Genomic DNA, 20074 nt, shown 5'->3' on the forward strand with positions numbered 1-20074 from the left:
ATATACATTCTGAAGACGGGAATACATTTTTTTTAAATCCAAGAATTTAATGCAAACTCTATAATGTTTAAAGTACAATTGGAAAGGCTATTTCGGACTAACAGTGATGGAAATTGGGTCATTTGACTCATCAAGTCTCTTCAACAACCATTTTTTAAATTTTATTAAACGTAAAAAGTTTATTTTTTATATCTGTCTGTCCTTCACTATTAACATTTATTCGCCTTTTATAACACAAACAAATACAGTGTAAAATACAATGAAATACAAGGAAAAGAGCATTGCTTTCATTTGATAAAAACGACTCACGAATCGGTTCTCCTAAAGAGTCGGTTCATTGTCTCGATACAGCACTGTTTTCGGGGATTGTGAGCGTTTGTGCAGATGATCGAGAGGTATTAGTTGCTAAACAAAAGCATTTCGGTGAGACGAATTGCAAAATAAAAATATATTACAAACCAATTTTATAGTATTGTATTAAAAAAATTATTTTGACGATCAGAAATGCATGTGACGAACCCGGCGCGTGCTGCCGTGTGTTGTGTGCGGCGCGCGCATCCTCTTTGATCCCGATGCAGCCGGGAAGCACGCGCGGTTCATGTGGAGGAATGATCGAACCAGAAACGTCCGCGTTTCCCGTCTGTCTGTTTTGTCGTCTATTTTCGTTTATTTTAATCGGAAAATTGAACTCGATGTTAAACTGACCGAACTGTCGCCTTGTTCAAAGGCGGGGGAGGCGCACGCCAGCGGCAGACTCCCAAAATCACTAGCGCGAATAGATACAGGTGAGTCATTATGATAATAATATGAATAGATGGATACATCTTTAGACTAAAGCGCACTACCTCATTACGTAGTATGCAAAACTATTTTACTTTAATAGTTACATATTATTTTCTTCAGTAGTGCTGATCTGGACCAGGTGCTGGCCATTAACGCGCTTGTTTCCAAATCTCGCGAGACTTGCGTGACAAAAACAGAAAGGGTTTTGCTCCTGATGTGCAGCATCAAAAATTCTTTTTCATTGATTTTGGTTAATATACAATTCAAGTACAATAATTTAACGAAATCGAATACTGCAATAGTTTTTTTAGGTCGAGGTGTACTGCAAATCACATCCTCCATCTATTCTGTTAGCACTATTTTGGGATGTACTTTTTTTTCCCCCTCACCCTGAGAGCTCTTGTTGCCATGGAGCTGCTCTCCAGTTTCCTTGGCAGCAAGGGACAGGAATCCAACACCTTCATTCCTTCATGGCACAAAACCATCAACGTCTCTATTTTTGTGTGTGCGCGTGTTTATTCTCTTCTCCAGCTGGTGCGCATCTTTGCTTTCAGACCTCTGCCTCTTCGGATGGAGAACTCTGCGTTCTCAGATCATCCTCCATAATGCGGTTGTTGATCAGCATCAGCATAGACAGACAGCACTGCATCGCTTCATGGTATGATTTCACAAGTACATCGTAGAAATGAGTTCATTGGACAAGCTGGTCAAACTGGGAGGCCATCCTGGTGAGATGGTCAGTGCTTGAATTGATGTATGTCTATGTAGATGGTTTTTTTTTTTTGTTTTTTTGTTTTTTTTAAAGGAACTAACATGAGATTCAGGCTATTAGAAGTTTAAACCAGGCTTCACATCGTTCAGATTGATTTTGCAGTTGAACACAGCTGGCCACGCTCGTCTATTTAGTCTATGACGTGATTTATTTATTTATTATTATTATTGTATTAGACTATGCCAAACTCTCAATGAATAGTTTCTCTAAACAAGTGATGAGTCGAAGCACTGCCTTGCTTACATGAATCGCTTCACTGTATAATCACAAATGGATATTGCACAATTAATGTTTAATTTTTATTGGGAACTTCTCATCAATTGTAGCAAGTAACAATCTTAAGACAGAGACAATCACATAGACTAATATGAAATAAAAAAAGACAAATTTTACATCTAGGCGACTTGTTCTTTGGCCACTGAAAGCTTTTGGAAATTACAGCAGTCTTAGATTTTGGTTGGAACTATAAAGAGCTCTTTGGAGACAGAAACAGGTTTGATTAAACAAAATCTTTCTTCCTGAATCCTGATTCATCTAAAGAGTGATGTAATACAATTTTATGTTCAAGGCTTTATTGTGTGCTCTATTGTCTAACTTATAACTGTTCTGGTATCCCCTATCATCTAGATGCAGAAGAATGGAAATTATATACAAGGAAGCAGACTGGATTAAAACTGCTTCTGTTCTCCTGCCACCTTTTCCATCATGATGGTCTGCAACATCAGTTCAGGATGTGGTCTACCAGAACATCACATGCTCAACTATGTTACAAATGTCACTGGACTTCAGGAAACCTCCAACTTGCCTTTACCTGTCAGCCTGAAGATCGTGCTGTCTGTTATAATGGTGGTCATCATCGCCACCGGTTTTCTCGGAAATGCCATTGTCTGCCTTGTAGTTTATCAAAAGCCGGCAATGCGCTCTGCCATCAATCTCTTACTAGCCACACTGGCTTTCAGTGACATCATGCTCTCGCTCTTCTGCATGCCTGTTACTGCTGTTACCGTGGTGTCCGACGACTGGTGTTTTGGACTGGACTTTTGCCGCATCACGCTCGTGCTCTATTGGCTCTTTGTTTTGGAAGGCGTGTCCATCCTGCTGATCATCAGTGTGGACCGCTTCCTCATCATCGTGCAGCGGCAAGACAAGCTGACCCCGAGTCGCGCTCGCCTGCTCATCACCGCTTCCTGGTTTTTCTCCTTCTGCTTGGCATTGCCTGCTGCTGGCAGCGTGCCAACACTTAAAGCTTCACGCTGCGTTTTGGGCTACATTGAGTCCCCAAACCGTGGCTACACACTGCTGATGGTCAACGCAGTCTTTTTCGTGCCTGTGAGCGTCATGCTGGTGTCCTATTTGAGGATCTTGAACACGGTGCGCCGCAACGCCTTGCGCGTCCACAACCATACCTTCCCGGAACATGGAGGAAAAGTGAGTTTGCCGGTTCTACGGCGCCCCCCGCAGCTCAATGTGGACATGAGCTTCAAGACCCGCGCCTTCAGCACAATCCTTATCCTTTTTGTCGGCTTTTCAGTGTGCTGGCTGCCTCACACGGTGCTTGGCCTCTTGGTTGCTTTTAATCAGAAATTCTACACGAGTGGCGAGTTTTACGCAGCAAGCGTTGGCGCGCTGTGGCTCAGCTACGTGAAAGCCGTGTTCAACCCCGTGGTGTACTGCTGGAGGATCCGCAAGTTCCGCGAGGCCTGTGACGAATTTGTGCCCAGGAGCTTCAGGATGCCCAGGCTGAGGGCACGTGGCGGGCCCAGGGTTCGACCCTGCAGCATCTACGTCTGTGCTGAGAGCCAGTCGGCCATGTGACGCTTTGCCAGACAAGCTGTTGCTTCAAATCAATCATTTATTTTTCTTTGGAAACCTCTTTACCTGGACAGGGTAACGGTGGATCTGGAGCCCATCCAGGACACACATGGTTGGACTATACCCTGAATGATAAAAAAAAAAAAAAAGTCCATAGCAGTGCTCATACACACACATTCACATACTTATCAACCCTTAGGGGCAGTTTATCGAAGGCAGGCTACCTACCAACATGTGAATTGGAGGTGACAGGAAGTACAGAGTACAGATGTAACTCAGGACTGAACCGGGGACCCTGGAGCAGTGAGGCGCTACACACAACCAGATACTTCTAATATAAGCTGTTAAGCTGTTTCTATATATACAAATAATTAAGCTGCTAGAAATTCACATTTGACCTGGTCTGGTTTAACCAAAAGTATCACAGTGCAAAGGTCACTTTTTATTTCATATCTTTTTGAATATTTCATATGTGACAAAGGTTTAAATCAGGCCTTTTTTTCTATTTCGTCAGTTCAGAATTATATTTATAGCAAAACGTAATGATGCAACTGCGACATTTCGGTTTTGTAACTTGTCTATATTTCCCGATAAGCCTCAGTGAAACAACCAAGCCACTTTATGAAAAACTATCCAGTATTTTGAGCGTACGTGACCAGTTGAAAAGTTTACAGATCGCTTTTTAAAGAGAAATATTTTCTCATAATGTAGAATTCTACAGTAAATATTTGTAAACCCTTTGCCTTTAACTAACACCAATAATATTGAACCTCAATGTAATATGTGGCTCTGCAAAGCCCATAATCTTGCACATTTCTTTTTTCAATTTTCTTTTTTATATATGCCAGGTGCACACACTGCCTTCTTCAGGTCTGGAGACTGAAAGGCACAGCACAACATTGAGAATTTATCTGCCTTGTGTTTCCAACTGCTGTTTCCTTAAACAATATGGTACACCAGTTCTCTTTCTTTCTTTTTTTGGAAATCAATGCAAATTATAATTGAAGATTTTAATTCAACTTTTTTAAATGAACTTTTTTTCCCATATAAAAGCAGTAATACAAAATTTGCCTTTGGTTCCAAGTTAAGTGCATAACAGAAATATACACCTGATGATAACTTCGATACTCAGTTATACTCATGTTAATATATTGCATCCAGCCCTAACCAAACAAACACGGGTGCAAGGGCCTGCTGATGAAACTGAGCCTTAAATGACTTGTCTCCAGTTAGTCCACTCTACTCGGTAAAGGAAAAATCCACCCTAAACAACTTCCATATTAATATATATATATATATATATATATATAGTTAACCTCCAAACTTTGTGTTGGTGTCAAAGATTGAGGTTGATATTGAGGTTCTTTCACAGAGTTCTATAGTATTCACATTCTGTACATGCTGTAATGCTTTAGCCCTTTGTTGTATCCAGCTCTCTGACCTGCTCATCTGTACACTGTTCAGCAGATTCAAATATTACAACTTTCTAAAACATCACCACGCTCTTTATCTTGTAGCCGAGTCTCGGCCGTAATTCGGTGCAACTCCAGTGATTTACTAGTTTTCATTAATATGACACGGAACTTTGCTTGAAAATGTGAAAATACAAGCTTTTTTTTTTAAGGAGTTAAGAGAAAAAAACCTGCTGGCTTTGACTTTTTTTTTTTTTTTTTTTAACCTCCTTCCGATCTTCCATCTTTACAGTAGAGCAGCACAGAACTGCTGATTTTAACCTCACTAGATTTGTTGAAGACGTCAGAAACATTGCACCATAATAGCCGTTTTAGGGTGGAGTCTTCCTTTACAGTTGCTATTGGACAAGCTGCAAGACACGGATATTTGTAAATATTTAACAGCTGTGTATTAAAAGATGCACAAAAGCTCACCATTAACATAAGCAGTCATGTTTATTAAAATGGACATCTTTACATTTTGTACATTCCAACTACACGGCCATCGATTTACAAAGCGACAAACCATTATAAATACAGTATGTACACACGAGTAGATATGCATTTATAAAATACTCGAGCAGGTAGAAAGATGCAGACAGATTCCATCCGCAGGGTGTTCGGTCAGAAGGCTGTAGTTAGATGCATTCGTGTAATCAACAAGAGGAATTTAGAGTTCATGTATAAGACCAGGTTGTGTTGCATGATGAAATTCAGGGCCGGGCTTGGTAAAAAAAAAAAAAAACACGTGTTGATGTGTCAAAATCATTGTGAAACTCCAGTGCTTTTGGAGATCCAGGCCCTGTATTAATGAACTTGTCAGACAATCACACAGATTTGATGTTAAAAGACATGTGAAATTGTTATTTCCATTTTTTCCTTCACTGTATTTCATTTGTCCTGCTGTCTATGCATAACACTTTTTGTTTGTACAGTGAAATCTGCACATATATACATCCAATAAAAGCTGAGCCTGAACCAGTCCATGAGTAGGTGTCAGTGTCTGTCCATGAGCAGGTGTGTCTGCACATGAATTGGTCTATTATAAACGTTGAAGGCAGTGGTTATACTGTGCTTGAGATTTTCGAACGAGCATCCACCGGGGCGTCATCCAGCCGCTTACATCTCACTCTCTTTCACTTTTTTTCTTCCAAAAGCACCCATGCATTCCCAGTCTACATGTGTACGTTACAAAATATTTTTTTTAAAACATAACAGTAGATTGCAAGTCATACTCTTGAACTCTGCAATGAAGAGGTTTCATTATTCTATGCAATACCTTAAAAAAAACTTTGATCAGTCACAGCTTGGCATTAAGACTACCAGCTCAAACAAAGAACACAGAAATGTCATCATGAATACCTGCATTTTGTGTGGTCAACACACATGCTCATAACGTATCTACTAAGGATGTAACCATCATCAGAAGAAATGAACAATGTGTTGATGAACACAATTTTTAAGCTTGTGAGAAACATGATTGAGAATTGAGCTGTGTACTGGACAGGAATCCAATGGGAGGCAATTAAAAAAAGTAATGTAAAGAGGTTTTTACTGCCATGCAGCTGGAAGTACACAGACAGGCCAAATGAATTAAATGTACAATGTTCAACTGCATGGTTAGGGTTGTGATTTCCCAGCCAATTTATAATCATATTAATAATGTAGCTTAAGCAAGTTTATGATTCGCTTTTATCTGAATTGAAATCCAATATGAAATCAAAACCTTTCCTTAAAAAAAAACTTTGATATCCGGTGTGAGGACATTTGTTTCTTAAATAAAAGGCTTCCCTTTCTGCAGATATATGAGTGACTTTGGTGGGGGGGTTTTATAAATAAAAGTATAACCATGTGGTTATAGAAAACCACCAACTTCTGAGCATTTGATAACTGATATTCTCAGATATAAGGTGCTAATATATCAGAAAGTAAAAGAACTGAGTTTTACTCAGAACTGAGCGCTAAATAAAGACTGTTAGTGTTACAACAACGCAGTACAGCAGACTGTACTCTGCGGCTCTGCTCATTTTAACTCATTCTATTTTTAATGGATTCCACTTTCCGTAATTTTCTTTTTTCCAAAAAAAAAAGCAGTTAAACATTATGTTAGAAATACAAAAAGTGGCAGGCTATGAACATGAATAAATAACATCTCATCGTTTCATCCATTTCTCTTTCCTACACACGCTCGTTTGCACAATAAAACCTGCGTCTTTCTCTCACCACACCCATGCTTTAACTCATCTCTCGTGCCAGACAGACTCCGGTGCTCTGATCATTCTCGATCTAGATGTGCGTTTTGTGCACTCGTTCCTCCTCTCCCTGTGCCCGTCTCCACCCAGGTGCCCTCAGCCATCCAGGCCCAGGACCAACAGATGCCCCCTGCGGTGCGCTCCACTTCCTGCAACATTCATGTGTGATTGTTGTTGTGGGTGTGGTCTACTTGTCGCTTTGTGGGCGAGCCTTTAAGCTTCTGGGTGGCACAGTGTGTGTGGACCGGCATGCCACCTGGGAGGCACACGCAGTCTGGCTCGCTGAAAGTATTGTGGCACAGGTGGCATCCTTTTTTTTCCGAAACAAAGACTGGACCTCCTCGACACTTCAGCTGAACGGAACAAAGATCAGAAACGAGCATTTACAATATAATAAGGCATTTAAACACTTGATCTAATGGCTAATCTCACTGGATGTTTAGTCCTCAATGTACAGAAACAGCTTTGGATTTATTCGTCACAGCGAAAGATATGAAGAAAAAAATGTTGGTAAACTAAGAATACGTTCACAACCTACTTGAGGTCCTGCGTGTCCTGAGAAGACTTGTGTAAAACGCGTTTTTTTTTTTTTATTATTATACTTAGCGCATGCTCTTATTTAAGTGCTCTCTCAAAGTACTTTAGAGGAAAAAAAGGGAAGAAAAAAAAAGTGTCTGTGCCTAATCGTGAACAATTCAACACAACTTTATAAAAGATTGATAAATAAGGCCCACATAATAACTATGGCCTTACCCGGAGTCCAAAAAAGTACCAGCATTGCTTTATGTAAAATAGTTATAGTCGTGAACCTATTGAAAAATAAACATTGCAAATATATTGACAACATTTTTCTGGGCACCTGAGCCTAAGATTTGTCCGCTTTTAGAACATCACACTCCACATTTAGTCCCTATTTGCTGTTATAATAACCCACCCATCTAGGAAGATTTTGGAGTGTTCTCAAGATTTGTGCTCAATCAGCCACAAAGGTGTTAGTAAAATCAGGTACTGATGTAAGGTGATGAAGCCTGGGGTGCAGTTAGCGTTCCAATTCATCTCACTAGAGTTAAAGTCAGAGCTTTAAAGAGGGCCACTCAAGATCTTCCACTACAATTCATGTGAACCATTAATTCATGCTGCTGGCTTTGTGCACAGGGACATCGTCATGCTGGAACAGGTTTGGGTCTCTTAGTTAAGGTGAAGGAAAATTTCAAGCATCCAAGACATCCTATACTATTGTATGCTTCCAATTTTGTGGCAACAGTCTGAGGACATGTGGATGGAAAAGGTGTCCCAATCCTTTTGTCTGTATAGTTTATTTTATGAGATGATATGGCTAAATGTTAAATCTAACTGCCAACGTCACCATTACAGTGTTGATTTGGCACATATTACTGAGCTACTGAGCTATTCATAAGGAACTGCAAAAGATTTCTGATTATCAGGTAATTCAGTGACTAAGTAAAGTGCTGATGAATGCCAAGCATTTTTAAATGATCAAGTGCTTTCATGGCACAGCTGTAATGAAAGGCAAAGCTCAAACTGAAAAATGTATCAACTCAAAGTGCTAAAACTTACAGTTCAGCCACTGCAGAAATTCAGCTAGCACATTCACTGCTACTCTTTGGTGCCATTTCTTGCCCTATTTGCACATCCAGCTCTATGTCCTTTGTTGTGATTTGTTTTGCTTTATTCTATTTGAAAAGGGGGAGCTGGTAGTCTACTGGTTACAGCATTTGACTTTAGATCCGGGAATTGTGGGTTCTAGTCCCGGCCATACCAGGTGCTTCATTGTGGGAATGGGTATAAAGTACAGTCCCAAACTCGCAACACGACCCCATTACAAAAACTGCTATGCAAAGTAAGCCATCAGGTGCTTGCCAGTAATTAAAAAAGATTTTAAATTCATGTCTGTAAATGAAAAAGAGCTGTTTAAACTTGAAAGTAACCTGTAAATAAAAAGGCAAAAACCTGCACTAATTATATTTAAAGCTAAAACCAGTCAAAATCCATCAAGGTTTCAATCAGTAAGTCTCCAAATAATAGTTTTTTTATATCTTGATATATAAATCGTAATGATGGTCTGAAAACAGAAGGATTATCGTGCTATATCTGCATTAAAGTGGAAAAAAAGCTAAAGCATTCCTATTGTGTTGCAGTGTTAATATAATGAATGTAAGAACGACAAACCAGCTCAAAGCCATCCTATAGCTGTGATGAACTCACCCTATCGTGGTGCAGCTGTAAGTTTTCGGCTCGTGCAAGCCCCAGTGCGATCTGGGAGGTGTGGCGAGCGTGCATGCTGGCCCTCACGGCACCACACAGGAAGGGACGGAGCAACGGTAGTGACCACGCCTCAGGGAGAAGTTCTAAAACCTTTGGGGCATCAAAAACCTCAGCGTGGTGATTCAGCAGGTCTACAGCCTCGATAGTCCGTGGCCCCCCGGGAACGTCAGGATCCAGATAAACGCGCAACAGCTGATGAAAAATTTCCCCTCGGTTTTTAGGATCCTGAGACTGGGATGCCCAGGTGCAATATTCCTGTGCAGCTGCAGAGTTCTTCAGCTGGTGCACCAAGATATGTAGTGCTTTATCATGCTCCTCCAGCTTTCCATGTAGTGTAGCTCTCTCCATTAACAGCAGCTCTGAGACCTGTAGTTTACCTGCACAAACATATAGATAGCAGTGTAAGCGTTCATGCATCCCGCAGATCTTCACCTTAACACCAGCCTTACCCTCTTTACATTTTAGGCTGCAATCACGATCACAAAAGACAGCTTTCGGCACGAATGAATTTCAGCAAGGACTTCTCAAATATAATAAATAATCAGACACACAATTGAAAAAAATAAAATAAATAAGCATCTATCTATTAGAGGTAGACTAATATGTAAACAAAAAAGATGTAATAAATCAAGATAATATCTTGATATTATATAATATATATTATTAATACAGTACTTATTAAAACGTTCAATTTGCATCAGATGTTATCTGCTCTATTAAAATAATCTTGTTGCATGATAACAGAAGGTGAATAATTTTGTGATCTTTGGGGAAAAGAAAAACGATTTAGCATGCTGTCGTAGGAAAATACAACAATGGAGTGGGTATGATGCAGCCCCATGTGAAGCAGAGTTACTTCCTGTTAACACTATAGACCCATAGCATAGTAGATCAAGTGCATTCATATAAACCTGTGAACACCTTCTGACCAATCAGATCTGAGAATTCCAATTATACATTTCCTTATTTATACAAGTCAGTACATATCATATCACACACGTCCTCACCCAGTAGCAGCTGGACTCTGTACAGGTTTGACTCTCTCAGAAATCTCTGCAGTTTCTGTCGGGCTGAAGTGAGCTGCTCCTCTGTGGCTGAGCTTCGAGAGATAAGAGCGAGCACTCGGTCTGCGTACAGCACAGCTAGGTGTGTGTGGAACTTCTCTTTCTGCATGCAAGCATACACGCAAGGTGAAGAAAACCAAACCTGAGTGAGAACTATGCTAAGCAGCTCATGCTTTATATAAGTTAGTTTTTCCCCCCAATGAGCCTCATCCCCAAAGGCTTTCTTGTGGTCACAGTCTCAATCATGCAAATTCTCATAACGATGTGTCAGTGTTATTCCTTTTATTAATTTTTTTTCTTTGCAGACCAATAATTTGCACCTTATGAAATAGGTAATATCTTCTCTATAACCACAGAATACCCCATCCAACATGGCAAGTGTGTATAATGTATCCTCATGTTATTTATCAACAAGTTCCAGTTAAATAGCATTGGGAAAAAAAGCTCCAACCTGTAATCTCCTCTCAAAAACCACATGTTCCAGGTACAGGATTAGAGCCTGGTTGTGCTTCTGTAGATGCGTGATCACATCGTCTGGATTCAGCTGCTTGGTCTGCTCTTTAGAAGCAGGTCTCTTAGTGAAGATCCTTACTCCAAGCTTTTTAAAAAAAAAAAAAAAAAAAAAAGAACAGAAGTGAAAAAGGAGAAAGATTTCATGCCAGATCCACTGAAAGTCCCAGACACAATGCTGCATATTTATTTATAGCTTATACGGAAAGCAATGCCAGAACTTATTTATAGCCTATAACAGTTTATATAGCAGTGCTCATTGGAATAATTGTATTATGTAGCTAACTTAATGCTTAAAGAAATCCTAGGCAACTATAGAATTGTATTATTTTTTTCTTTTATAAATATATTTGGAGATATATAGTGTCAGAAGTTGGTCAAAGCAATGGGCTTTCCCAAAACATTATACACAATAAAGGGCCCATACATGCGCATTCATGCTCCACCACAGAGGGTGATCCCTTGGAAAGCAGTAATAAAAAAGATGGGACTGAGAACTATGAAGCCTGCAACTAACATTTATTTTCATAATAGATTAATCAGATGATTTTTTTTTTTCTTTGATTAATCGGATACACAAGTAATGCTTTTAATTAGATGTTTAAATAGATGTTTATTATAACTATATCAATCTCTAACTCAGGGTTATGTATGTATAAAAGTGTACTTATAAATGCAAAAACCACATATCGAGTTTAACCAGGTTTAATGTTTATATTAAAGCTTATAGTAGCTGCTTGTTGAGGAGTGCATGGAGGATTTTTCCCTCATGCTGGTTTGTTTTTTTGTTTAAAAAAAAAAAATCTATAAAAAAATAAAACTGGGTATGAAAGGTGAAACAATTTGTGTAAATCAACATTTGTATTGTATTTTGCTGATGGCAAGTTGACAAAATGTTCTTAAAAAATCTATATAAAATATAATACATTGTTTTGACAATTTTGAAAACAAGCATTTGCACATAGTAAAGTCGCAGTAAATGACGTTTAAAAACAGTTAAGTTACTGTTGTAGTAGACAAATGCTATGTGTCCCGCTAACCTGTAACTTGAGCAGCCCAACTATTCGATAACAGCATTTGTTGACAACGAATTCCATTATCGATTATTATCAATTTTAGAGATTAGTAGTTGTAGCCCTAGTGCTAATAACTACTAATAACCACTGAACATATGCTTTTCATATGTGTTGATGCCATCACTGATAACGAAATGAGTAAACTGCTTAGTATTAAATAAAACAAAACATCACCAAATACTTTATTTAGTTCTGTATACGTTTCCTGTTCACTGTAAGTGATGCAATGTGGCACTGGAGGATGGTCACATAGTATTCAATGGTATCAGATGATGGTATTGGAGTTGGATTGGATTATTGGTTTTTTTAAACATGTTTGAAGATGTCAATTAGCACAGAATCAAAGCACTTATTACAACTGCACAATAATCAGCATGTTCTCACCTTTTGGTCTTTCTGTAAGGCCCAGTCAACATATTTCCATATAAGGTCCATGTTCTTGCAGGAGCTCAGGAAGTTCACAACATACTCAAACAGATCAGCCTGTGTGGAGTCTTCGAGGTCGCCATTGACAACTTGAACCCACAACTACAAAAAAAAGCACATAGGGTGAAGATTGTGTCCAGATGCCACTGAAACAAATGATTTATTTTACATGTGAAAATAACGTATTTATTAACAGGACAAAAAGACTATACATTTTCTATCAACTGGGGTTTTATCAACTTAAAGCAAAGCTTAAAACACTGCTGGAGTATCAAAACTCGACAATATAAACTATAATACACTGCTGTAAAATATAAAGTAGATGTCGGGTTTGTGTACATGCATATGAATACCTGTAGAGCAGCAGCATCTTTGCCATTGTAGTGATACAGGAGCCCAAGTGCAAAGTACCTAAAAAGAAACACCATTAGCCTAGAACTCCCACACATGCATTTATTACTATAGGCCAAGCTACTGTCAAACACTGACATTTATCGACGGTTTAATCTCAGCGTTGTCATGGCAACAGCAGATTCTACTACAGCAATCAGTCCCAGAGCAGAAAGGGAACAACTCATGCATTGCAATGTCTATTATACTGAATCTCAGTATATAGACGGAGCACAAATGTTCCATATAAGTGTTGTGTTATTTTGACAAATAATGGTGTTTATATAACAACTAGCAAGCTTCCAAAGACACAGGATCCCGTTCAGTACCGATATAGAAACAGCATTACAGTGCACTGGATATTAATTTCCAGAAAAACAGAATCCAAATCTTTAAATAGACTAAAAATATTAGACACAATAGTTATTATGCTTAAAACTTGATCTGTCCATTAAGGCCGATGAATTAATGCATTCTTAGAACCTGATAATCAACAATGATGATTGTGTAAAAACACAAAAATGGTCTATTGTCTCCTCTGTAGGCATTTTGCAGAAAGTGGTCAGACTGCTCCAAGCTAACAGGAAGAGCATAAGGACTATTGTAAATACTCTGTACAGTCATGGTGGCTGGCTGCAAGAATCACCCCAAAACATGCTACATATTGAACCAAATGATCCCTGAACGTCTGTCAGCCAAGAATCAAAACCTGTCTATATAATCAACACGAGCTCATAGATTCAAAAATGTAGTCTGCTTTATTTCCATCCTTCTAACACTCCAGTGTGAGGAAACACTGCTTCACAATTGCAGATATACAAGAGATCTTAGAATTCAGGGGCAAAGGTCTCCAAATCAACAAATAAATGCCTGATTTACCTTTAGAGCAAGGCATGCTAAAGACTGATACTGCTGGAACAACTGGTTAGATTTGAAGTGAGAGATATTTACCAAGGGTGTAAAGAATTGACTAAACACAGCAGACAGTGTACTGATAGTAACGCTACAGCTTAAGCACATGATGGCTGACATATGAACATTTCAACTGCAAAGCTACTGAATAAGTATGTACGTCTCAATTTATGTGATAGGCACATGATGTCATTTCATGAATGTAACTGTAAATGTTTCACTCGTAAAAGTATTCTGACCTGTGGTGTTTCTTCAACCAGGGTACGCTGTCGGCCAGCAAACAAGAGTTGTCAGAGTCTAGCAGCTCCAGCAAGCCCTCATGACCAGCCTCAGCATAGAGTTTCAGCAGCGCCGTGTCAACGTCCTGCCTGAAGCCATTGGCACTCTCGCTAGCACGCACCTCACACAGGTAGCTGATGAGGAAGCGCTTGCAGAGCTGCACCTTTTCTTGATCACCCTGTGCTAGATGGTTCAGATCAGCGTACTCGTGCAGTGGCGGATGGCACCGCGTAAACGATGAAGATGCAGGCAGCAGCAGTGGGCACAGGGAGATCAGCTCACGTACATCTAGCTGCCCCTTCCTGATAAAAACACAAGAGATATCCGCATTCCCAATGTTACTCCTGTCCTCAAACAATTTTAGTGCAGCAGATCTAGATTTATGCGCACAGTATTAACTCGGTCCTATAGGGAAAAATAAAGGTTTCAAAGTTTTTTAGCAACCATTTTTGGCAGGCCTTTCGTTAATGTTATAGTCTGGTAGTAAGTGAAGCCACATCATAGTAAGCCATTAATGCATTACTGCATTCCTGAAATAAGTTCACTTCATTTTAAGTATTCTTCCATCCTTGTTCGGCACCAGTGCACCTGCTGTCGATATTCACGACTGTAAACATTTCATTTTGCATTACAACATAAAATGATTTTGCTAAGCAAAAACTGGGTCTATATTAATGCACTCCATCTAAAGCGCAGGTATATGGCTGATAATCCAATGATCTAATAATAAACAGATTTTTTTTAATGTGCTGCTTAAAATATGAGACGTTGAATTAGCAGATATAAACAGACTCTTTAGGGTTCAGATTCTTTCTTTAACTTGGACGACTTTGGGCTTTACGCTTACTTGGAGAACTGTTTACAGACATCATAACAGCAGCTAATATTTCTCAACATGTAACTGTAACTATAAATCAGTATTGTATTACCACCCAAAGTAAGATTTTTTTTTAACCGATTCCCGAAACATTCAAGTGCGACTTTAATTATCAAATTGCTGCAGAAGAGCTTTTTATGTTATTATTTCAGTCTAAACGCTCGCCATTTCTCTATCTGCGTTAAGTGGAAAGCATTAAATATTAAAACGCTGGGCAGCATCTGTGACTGAAAATTATGGTGAATCGCAGAAACATTATGTGGACCATTTATTCAGCTATCAGAGAAGTTTATGTGCCCCTCATTAAGCACACAGCCATTAGGGTCAGGTGCACTGGGGGAGAAACAATTTAGGGAGCAGTTAATGAACTGTATTTAGCCGATTTTGGAACATCTGGGCCCAGAGTGGCAGCTAGCTGTGTTAATTACATGACGAAATGATGCATTCACCTAAAATGCTCTTTAGCTTCAGAAAACTTAAGCTGGCCAAACTGGATGAATCCCACCTGCTGCAAAATTCTTCTGTGTAAGATCTGGAAATAAACAAAGTAAAAAACATCAAATGAGGTACTTATCCATAAACCAAACCAATGCCTTAAGCACAAAAATTCTGAACTATTTAACAAATGATGCTGAACGGTTAAAAAGTGTACCTGGAACTTGTCTTTAGGAATGTTTCTCTGTGCACCTTCAATCAGGGTCAGTGCCTCCTCCACTCGATGTCCTGCCAACAAGTCCTGGATCTGGCGTTCCAGAGGCAAAGGCACCAGCACATACACTGCCTTTGTGGAAGCCAACACCACTTTGCCTGAAAATGAGAGAGGGCTTTTTTTGCTAGTTATATACACACACATTGATCTCAGTTTTTGGCATTAGACTTTATATGCTACCGCTCTCAACGTTATAATACATGTCCAAAATAACTGGATAATGGAGTGACACAATCTGTCTTTCTAGTGCTTAGAGTATTTATATTTATTCAGATAAAACAAAGGCTGGTAAAGTCCAGAAATTGATGTAATGCCTTCTTATTGACTAATCAGGAGTGCATTGCTGTATGTAATGTATACAGGCCTATCCTTAACCCATACTACAAAAGGGCTTTGGGTTCGGTACACATGTTAAAATTCGAGTTCCCCTTAGGAATGTATAAAGTGGCGGACCGGAAGTTTGTTCAGTTTCCGCTTTGCACTTTTAGTGCATTTTTTTTAAAATTATTATTAAACTTTAAACCACACAAACCAATGCCAGAGGAATAAAAAAGAAACAAGAGTTTGCGCAGTTTGTTTTGCACATGCATGATAACGCTAAAGAATCCACAGCACTAGCGTTAGCGACTAACCAGGACGTTTCAATACTTCTCCAAAACATTTGACAGAAATAGGTCAACAAATTTGGGATCAGTTGGGTCAAGGTTTCTTGCAAATCGCATGTATGAGTGCATTTCCTTGCTGTAAGGTTTCTTTTAATTAATAGAAAGCAAGTTATATTTGTCTCCTCTTCCTTTTTTGCTGATCCAAAAAATTATCCGATCCGCGACTCAAAAACTGTAATGTGATCCGAAACGTGAGTTTTGTGATTCGTTGCACCACCAGTACTTGTTTATTTCTTATGCAGGCTCGAAAATCATTACATTCAAAGCAGTCAGAATCACGAATAATCTTTTTTTTTTAGCAACAGTGATTTGGCAACAAGAATTTCACTGTTCAGTTCACATTATTTCTAATAAGAAACTCCTAATCAAAACAAGAAATTAGAGGAGGCCTAACTTAAATGCCAAGCTTATTGGCTAAAGACCTTCATCTATCCTTCAGTTATCAAGCTTGGCTAAAAATAAAATGCTGTTGCACAGCTTCCTAAGCAGTGAGATGTTAAGAACCAGAAAAGCCAAGACATAGTTACTAGTTACTGAGTCAACAAAGTTTTTGTTTGCGCAATTTTCTTAAATAAAGGCTCGAAGCATAGCCTTTATCAACATTGGTCCTTATTTCTAAATCCCTTCTATAATCCTGTAAACCTTTTAGATATTCATCTTTCACAAAACTTTCAGTATTTCCAGTCTCCAATCCCACACAGCTCTATATCATATTAGTAGATATACTGGTGCAGTTAAATAATTTTTTAAAAAAGTACCTACACTGCACAGATTTTTGCTTATTTAAAATACTTAAGCTGACAATTTCAGGTTCAAATGACTATACATTCTTTAATTCAGAAAGTGTGTCTAACTTACAATGGCTCAGGACCACAGGTTGCATTTAATCGCCCTAACAATGATGGAACTGTAATGAATGCATAAAGCCACCCATTGAATGTAATGAATAAAGCCACCCAGATGAGGACAGATTCCCTTTTAAATCTGGTTCCTTTCAAAGTTTCTTCCTCATGCCATCTTAGAGTTTTTGATTGCCATGTCACCACTTGTTTGCTTATTAGGGACAAACTTACTACTACTAATCCTGCTTTGAGACAACGTGCAAGTGCTATACAGATAAAAAGGAATTGAACTGGATAGAATTATAGTGAGCTTGACTGTATGAAAGAGCTTGACTTGTAAAACCTGGAGCCAAAAATAAAGCTGAAAAAAAATGTACAAGGAACCTGATATGGAATAGTTTCTTATCTCAGGGAAAGGGAAGGGAAAGAAAAGAAAAAAAAAACAAGCTCTCATGACTCAAACATTTAATTAGATCATTTTGAAATCATATCACAAAGCAATTTTTACTTTTTGTGTTTACATGGGTTTGATTCATATTCTATGACAGCTGTTTTGACAGTGGTGCTGGCTGTATCAATCGCTTTACTTTACCTACCAACAGCTCACACTGGGACCTATATGGTGGATACACCACCTGAGCAGATTTTTTTTTAAAGTGTGTAATTTTTTCTATAACACTACTGATGACAGAAACTAACTTGTTTCATGGAAAATGATGGATTTTTTTTTCTTTGACCCTACAGACCCCTGTTTCCATCTCCATGGTGCTACGATCCAAAGAATTTAGAAAATTCTATCCACTCTGCTTAGCCAGAAAAGCTATTTGAACGCACAAACAGAAATCATAATGGAATTTTCATATCTTGCTGCAATAGAGAACAAAAAAAGCAGAGAGCTAAGCTTGTGAGTGTAAAATCTGGTTTGTTTTACATCCTATGATATATAAACACTATTGTAGTAAACGTGTATTGTGGCCAGAAGAACATGTTCTGAATAAGGCATTAACCATAATAGCATAGGCAGGAATGAGTCATCTGTTTACAAAAAAACATTCGACTTTCTTAGAACACGGCTGAAGCTGTGTTAAGACTAATCCATGCAAACCTCCCTACTGTGGTAAAGACTCGATAATTATCTTATTACAGGGAAATCCTTGCATTAAAGAACACAAAAGGATTAAAGTAAAAAAAATACAAATCATTATGACTTGCAAGAAGAAAAAAAAATATAATTATCATTATGACTTGCAAGAAGAAAAAAAGATGCTCAACCAAAGCAGCTGATGGTCAGAAACAAGTACGCAATAAATATATTTGATATTCTTTTTAAATAGCTGGTTAAAATAGTCAAGTTGTTTCTTTGTAACAATGCTCATCTTTTTAAAAATACAGATAAAGGATTATTTAAGCAAGGAATAAACTTTCATGTAAAAGTACACCCTAAATGTTTTATCCCTCTTACACCACACCAGTGAATTCTGTTTAAACAACCAGTATATGGACAAAGATTTGTGGACACCTGAGCATGCTTTTGGAACATTCCATATTTAGTCCTTTTTTTGTGTTATATAATAATCTCCACTTTTCCAGGCAAATGTACCACAAGATTTTGGAGTGTAATTGTGGAGATTTGTGCTCATTCAGCCCCAAGGAGTGATAGTAAAGTCTGGCCTAAAGTGCAGTCAATGTTCCAGTTCATCCCAAAGGTGTCTATTACTCCAATCCAGGTAAACAAACCATATCTCCACAGAACTGGCATTGTGCACAGGGACGCTGTCATGCTGGAACAGGGTTGTGTCTCCTGGTTTAACTGAAGGGAAAATGTAAAGCAAAGACATTCTATATAATTGGGTAGTAACTGTGTAGTAACAGTTTTTGCTAATGGTTATATATAGACATCCGTATATGTGCTTATTTTAGCATACTGTGATTTCCGGACTATAAAGCGCACCCATATATAAGCACTGAATTTTACAAATATTTTTATTTTTAACATAAATAAGCCGCACATGTCTACACTAATGTACTTTACACAGGCTTTAACGAAAGACACGTTACACACGGTGTAACGGGTGAAATATGTTGCGCTTCCTTTAGGAGCATAGCGGTATTTTGGGAATAGCCTGGCACAGCATTTTTCCGCTATTACTGCGTGTGTTCAAGACGAGGAATATGTCCTTATTATTTTCTTTGTCTAACCCGTAACGCTGTTGCCAAGAAAAATAAAAAAGCTCGAGTTTTGGAAACCTGTCTGTGCTTATATGATTTCTGTTGCAACTGGAGTTACAACTGAAGTTATCCCTTCACCCAGACTCAACGCGCTACAACGGCTTGTATCTAAACAGTAGCCTACCAAGAAAGTCATTGTTCACTGTCTTCCTCCTTCCTTTCACAACTATTTCTCTCGGGAGTTTATCTTTTGGCATTGTCGTGCGTTTAAAAAAAAAAAAAAACGTTTTTTCTCCCGATGTCGTGCAGCTCAGAACACAGGTGAGGTGCATTTTTTCGTTTTCGTTCGGAAATGTCATTGGTCTAATGTTATGTGGTTCAGTTTTTTGGCTTGAAGTTTGTGAAACCGGAAAAAAAAACAGGGAAAAAAAATCATAAATTAGCCGCTTCGTTGTTTAAGCCGCGGGGTTCAAAACGTAGGAAAAAAAGTAGCAGCTTATAGTCCGAAAAATTCGGTATGCTTATTATATTTATTATTTATAGTTATGCAAAACATGTAAATTGCCTGTTTACTTGTGCAACAGCAGCTATGAACAGGTGTTTCCTCGACAGGGCAAACCATAAGAGAATTCTAACTGATTTAACTCACACCGTTTCAACGATTTGTTTTCAGGAAGCTTTCTTCCTTTTGTTGTCTAAGCGATGTACAAAAAGTTTATTTGTTTGTTTATTGTAGTTTAATGCCATGCCAGCATTGGTGGCTATTTCCAAGTCAAGATAAAGGTGGATATGATGAGAC

The 20074-nt window shown here is 38.5% G+C and overlaps 2 protein-coding genes across 8 annotated transcripts in view; one reads left to right on the forward strand and one right to left on the reverse strand.

The window, feature by feature from the left end:
- Nucleotides 1-5800, forward strand: LOC124384614 (high-affinity lysophosphatidic acid receptor-like). 3 transcript variants are annotated; one of them, XM_046847613.1, is made up of 3 exons: nucleotides 2-785; nucleotides 1315-1441; nucleotides 2183-5800. In XM_046847613.1, exon 3 carries the CDS (start codon nucleotides 2261-2263, stop codon nucleotides 3368-3370), a length of 1110 nt encoding a protein of 369 aa, XP_046703569.1. In that variant the 5' UTR covers nucleotides 2-785; nucleotides 1315-1441; nucleotides 2183-2260; the 3' UTR covers nucleotides 3371-5800. The 3 variants fall into 3 exon arrangements, with proteins under 3 accessions (XP_046703587.1, XP_046703569.1, XP_046703579.1); XM_046847623.1 differs by having other exon boundaries at nucleotides 1338-1441; XM_046847631.1 differs by lacking the exon at nucleotides 1315-1441 and having other exon boundaries at nucleotides 1-785.
- The window catches only part of tgfbrap1 (transforming growth factor, beta receptor associated protein 1), a 23688-nt gene continuing 8869 nt past the window's right edge, over nucleotides 5256-20074 (reverse strand). For all 5 annotated transcript variants that reach the window (XM_046847601.1, XM_046847594.1, XM_046847570.1 and 2 more), the window contains exons 4-12: nucleotides 15543-15697; nucleotides 15340-15422; nucleotides 13974-14315; nucleotides 12786-12843; nucleotides 12391-12534; nucleotides 10872-11018; nucleotides 10364-10523; nucleotides 9297-9733; nucleotides 5256-7423 (exon numbers count right to left, since the gene is read on the reverse strand). In XM_046847601.1, coding sequence (XP_046703557.1) covers nucleotides 7229-7423; nucleotides 9297-9733; nucleotides 10364-10523; nucleotides 10872-11018; nucleotides 12391-12534; nucleotides 12786-12843; nucleotides 13974-14315; nucleotides 15340-15422; nucleotides 15543-15697 — 1721 coding nt within the window. In that variant the 3' untranslated portion in view covers nucleotides 5256-7228. The remainder of the gene's footprint in view (nucleotides 7424-9296; nucleotides 9734-10363; nucleotides 10524-10871; nucleotides 11019-12390; nucleotides 12535-12785; nucleotides 12844-13973; nucleotides 14316-15339; nucleotides 15423-15542; nucleotides 15698-20074) is intronic.

The sequence above is a fragment of the Silurus meridionalis genome, chromosome 1, assembly GCF_014805685.1.
Source record: "Silurus meridionalis isolate SWU-2019-XX chromosome 1, ASM1480568v1, whole genome shotgun sequence".
In the NCBI taxonomy this organism is placed as follows: Eukaryota; Metazoa; Chordata; class Actinopteri; order Siluriformes; family Siluridae; genus Silurus; species Silurus meridionalis.

Excerpts from the sequence above, each read along its gene's own strand:
- LOC124384614 (XM_046847631.1), top strand. The coding sequence starts at position 2,261 with ATGATGGTCTGCAACATCAGTTCAGGATGTGGTCTACCAGAACATCAC.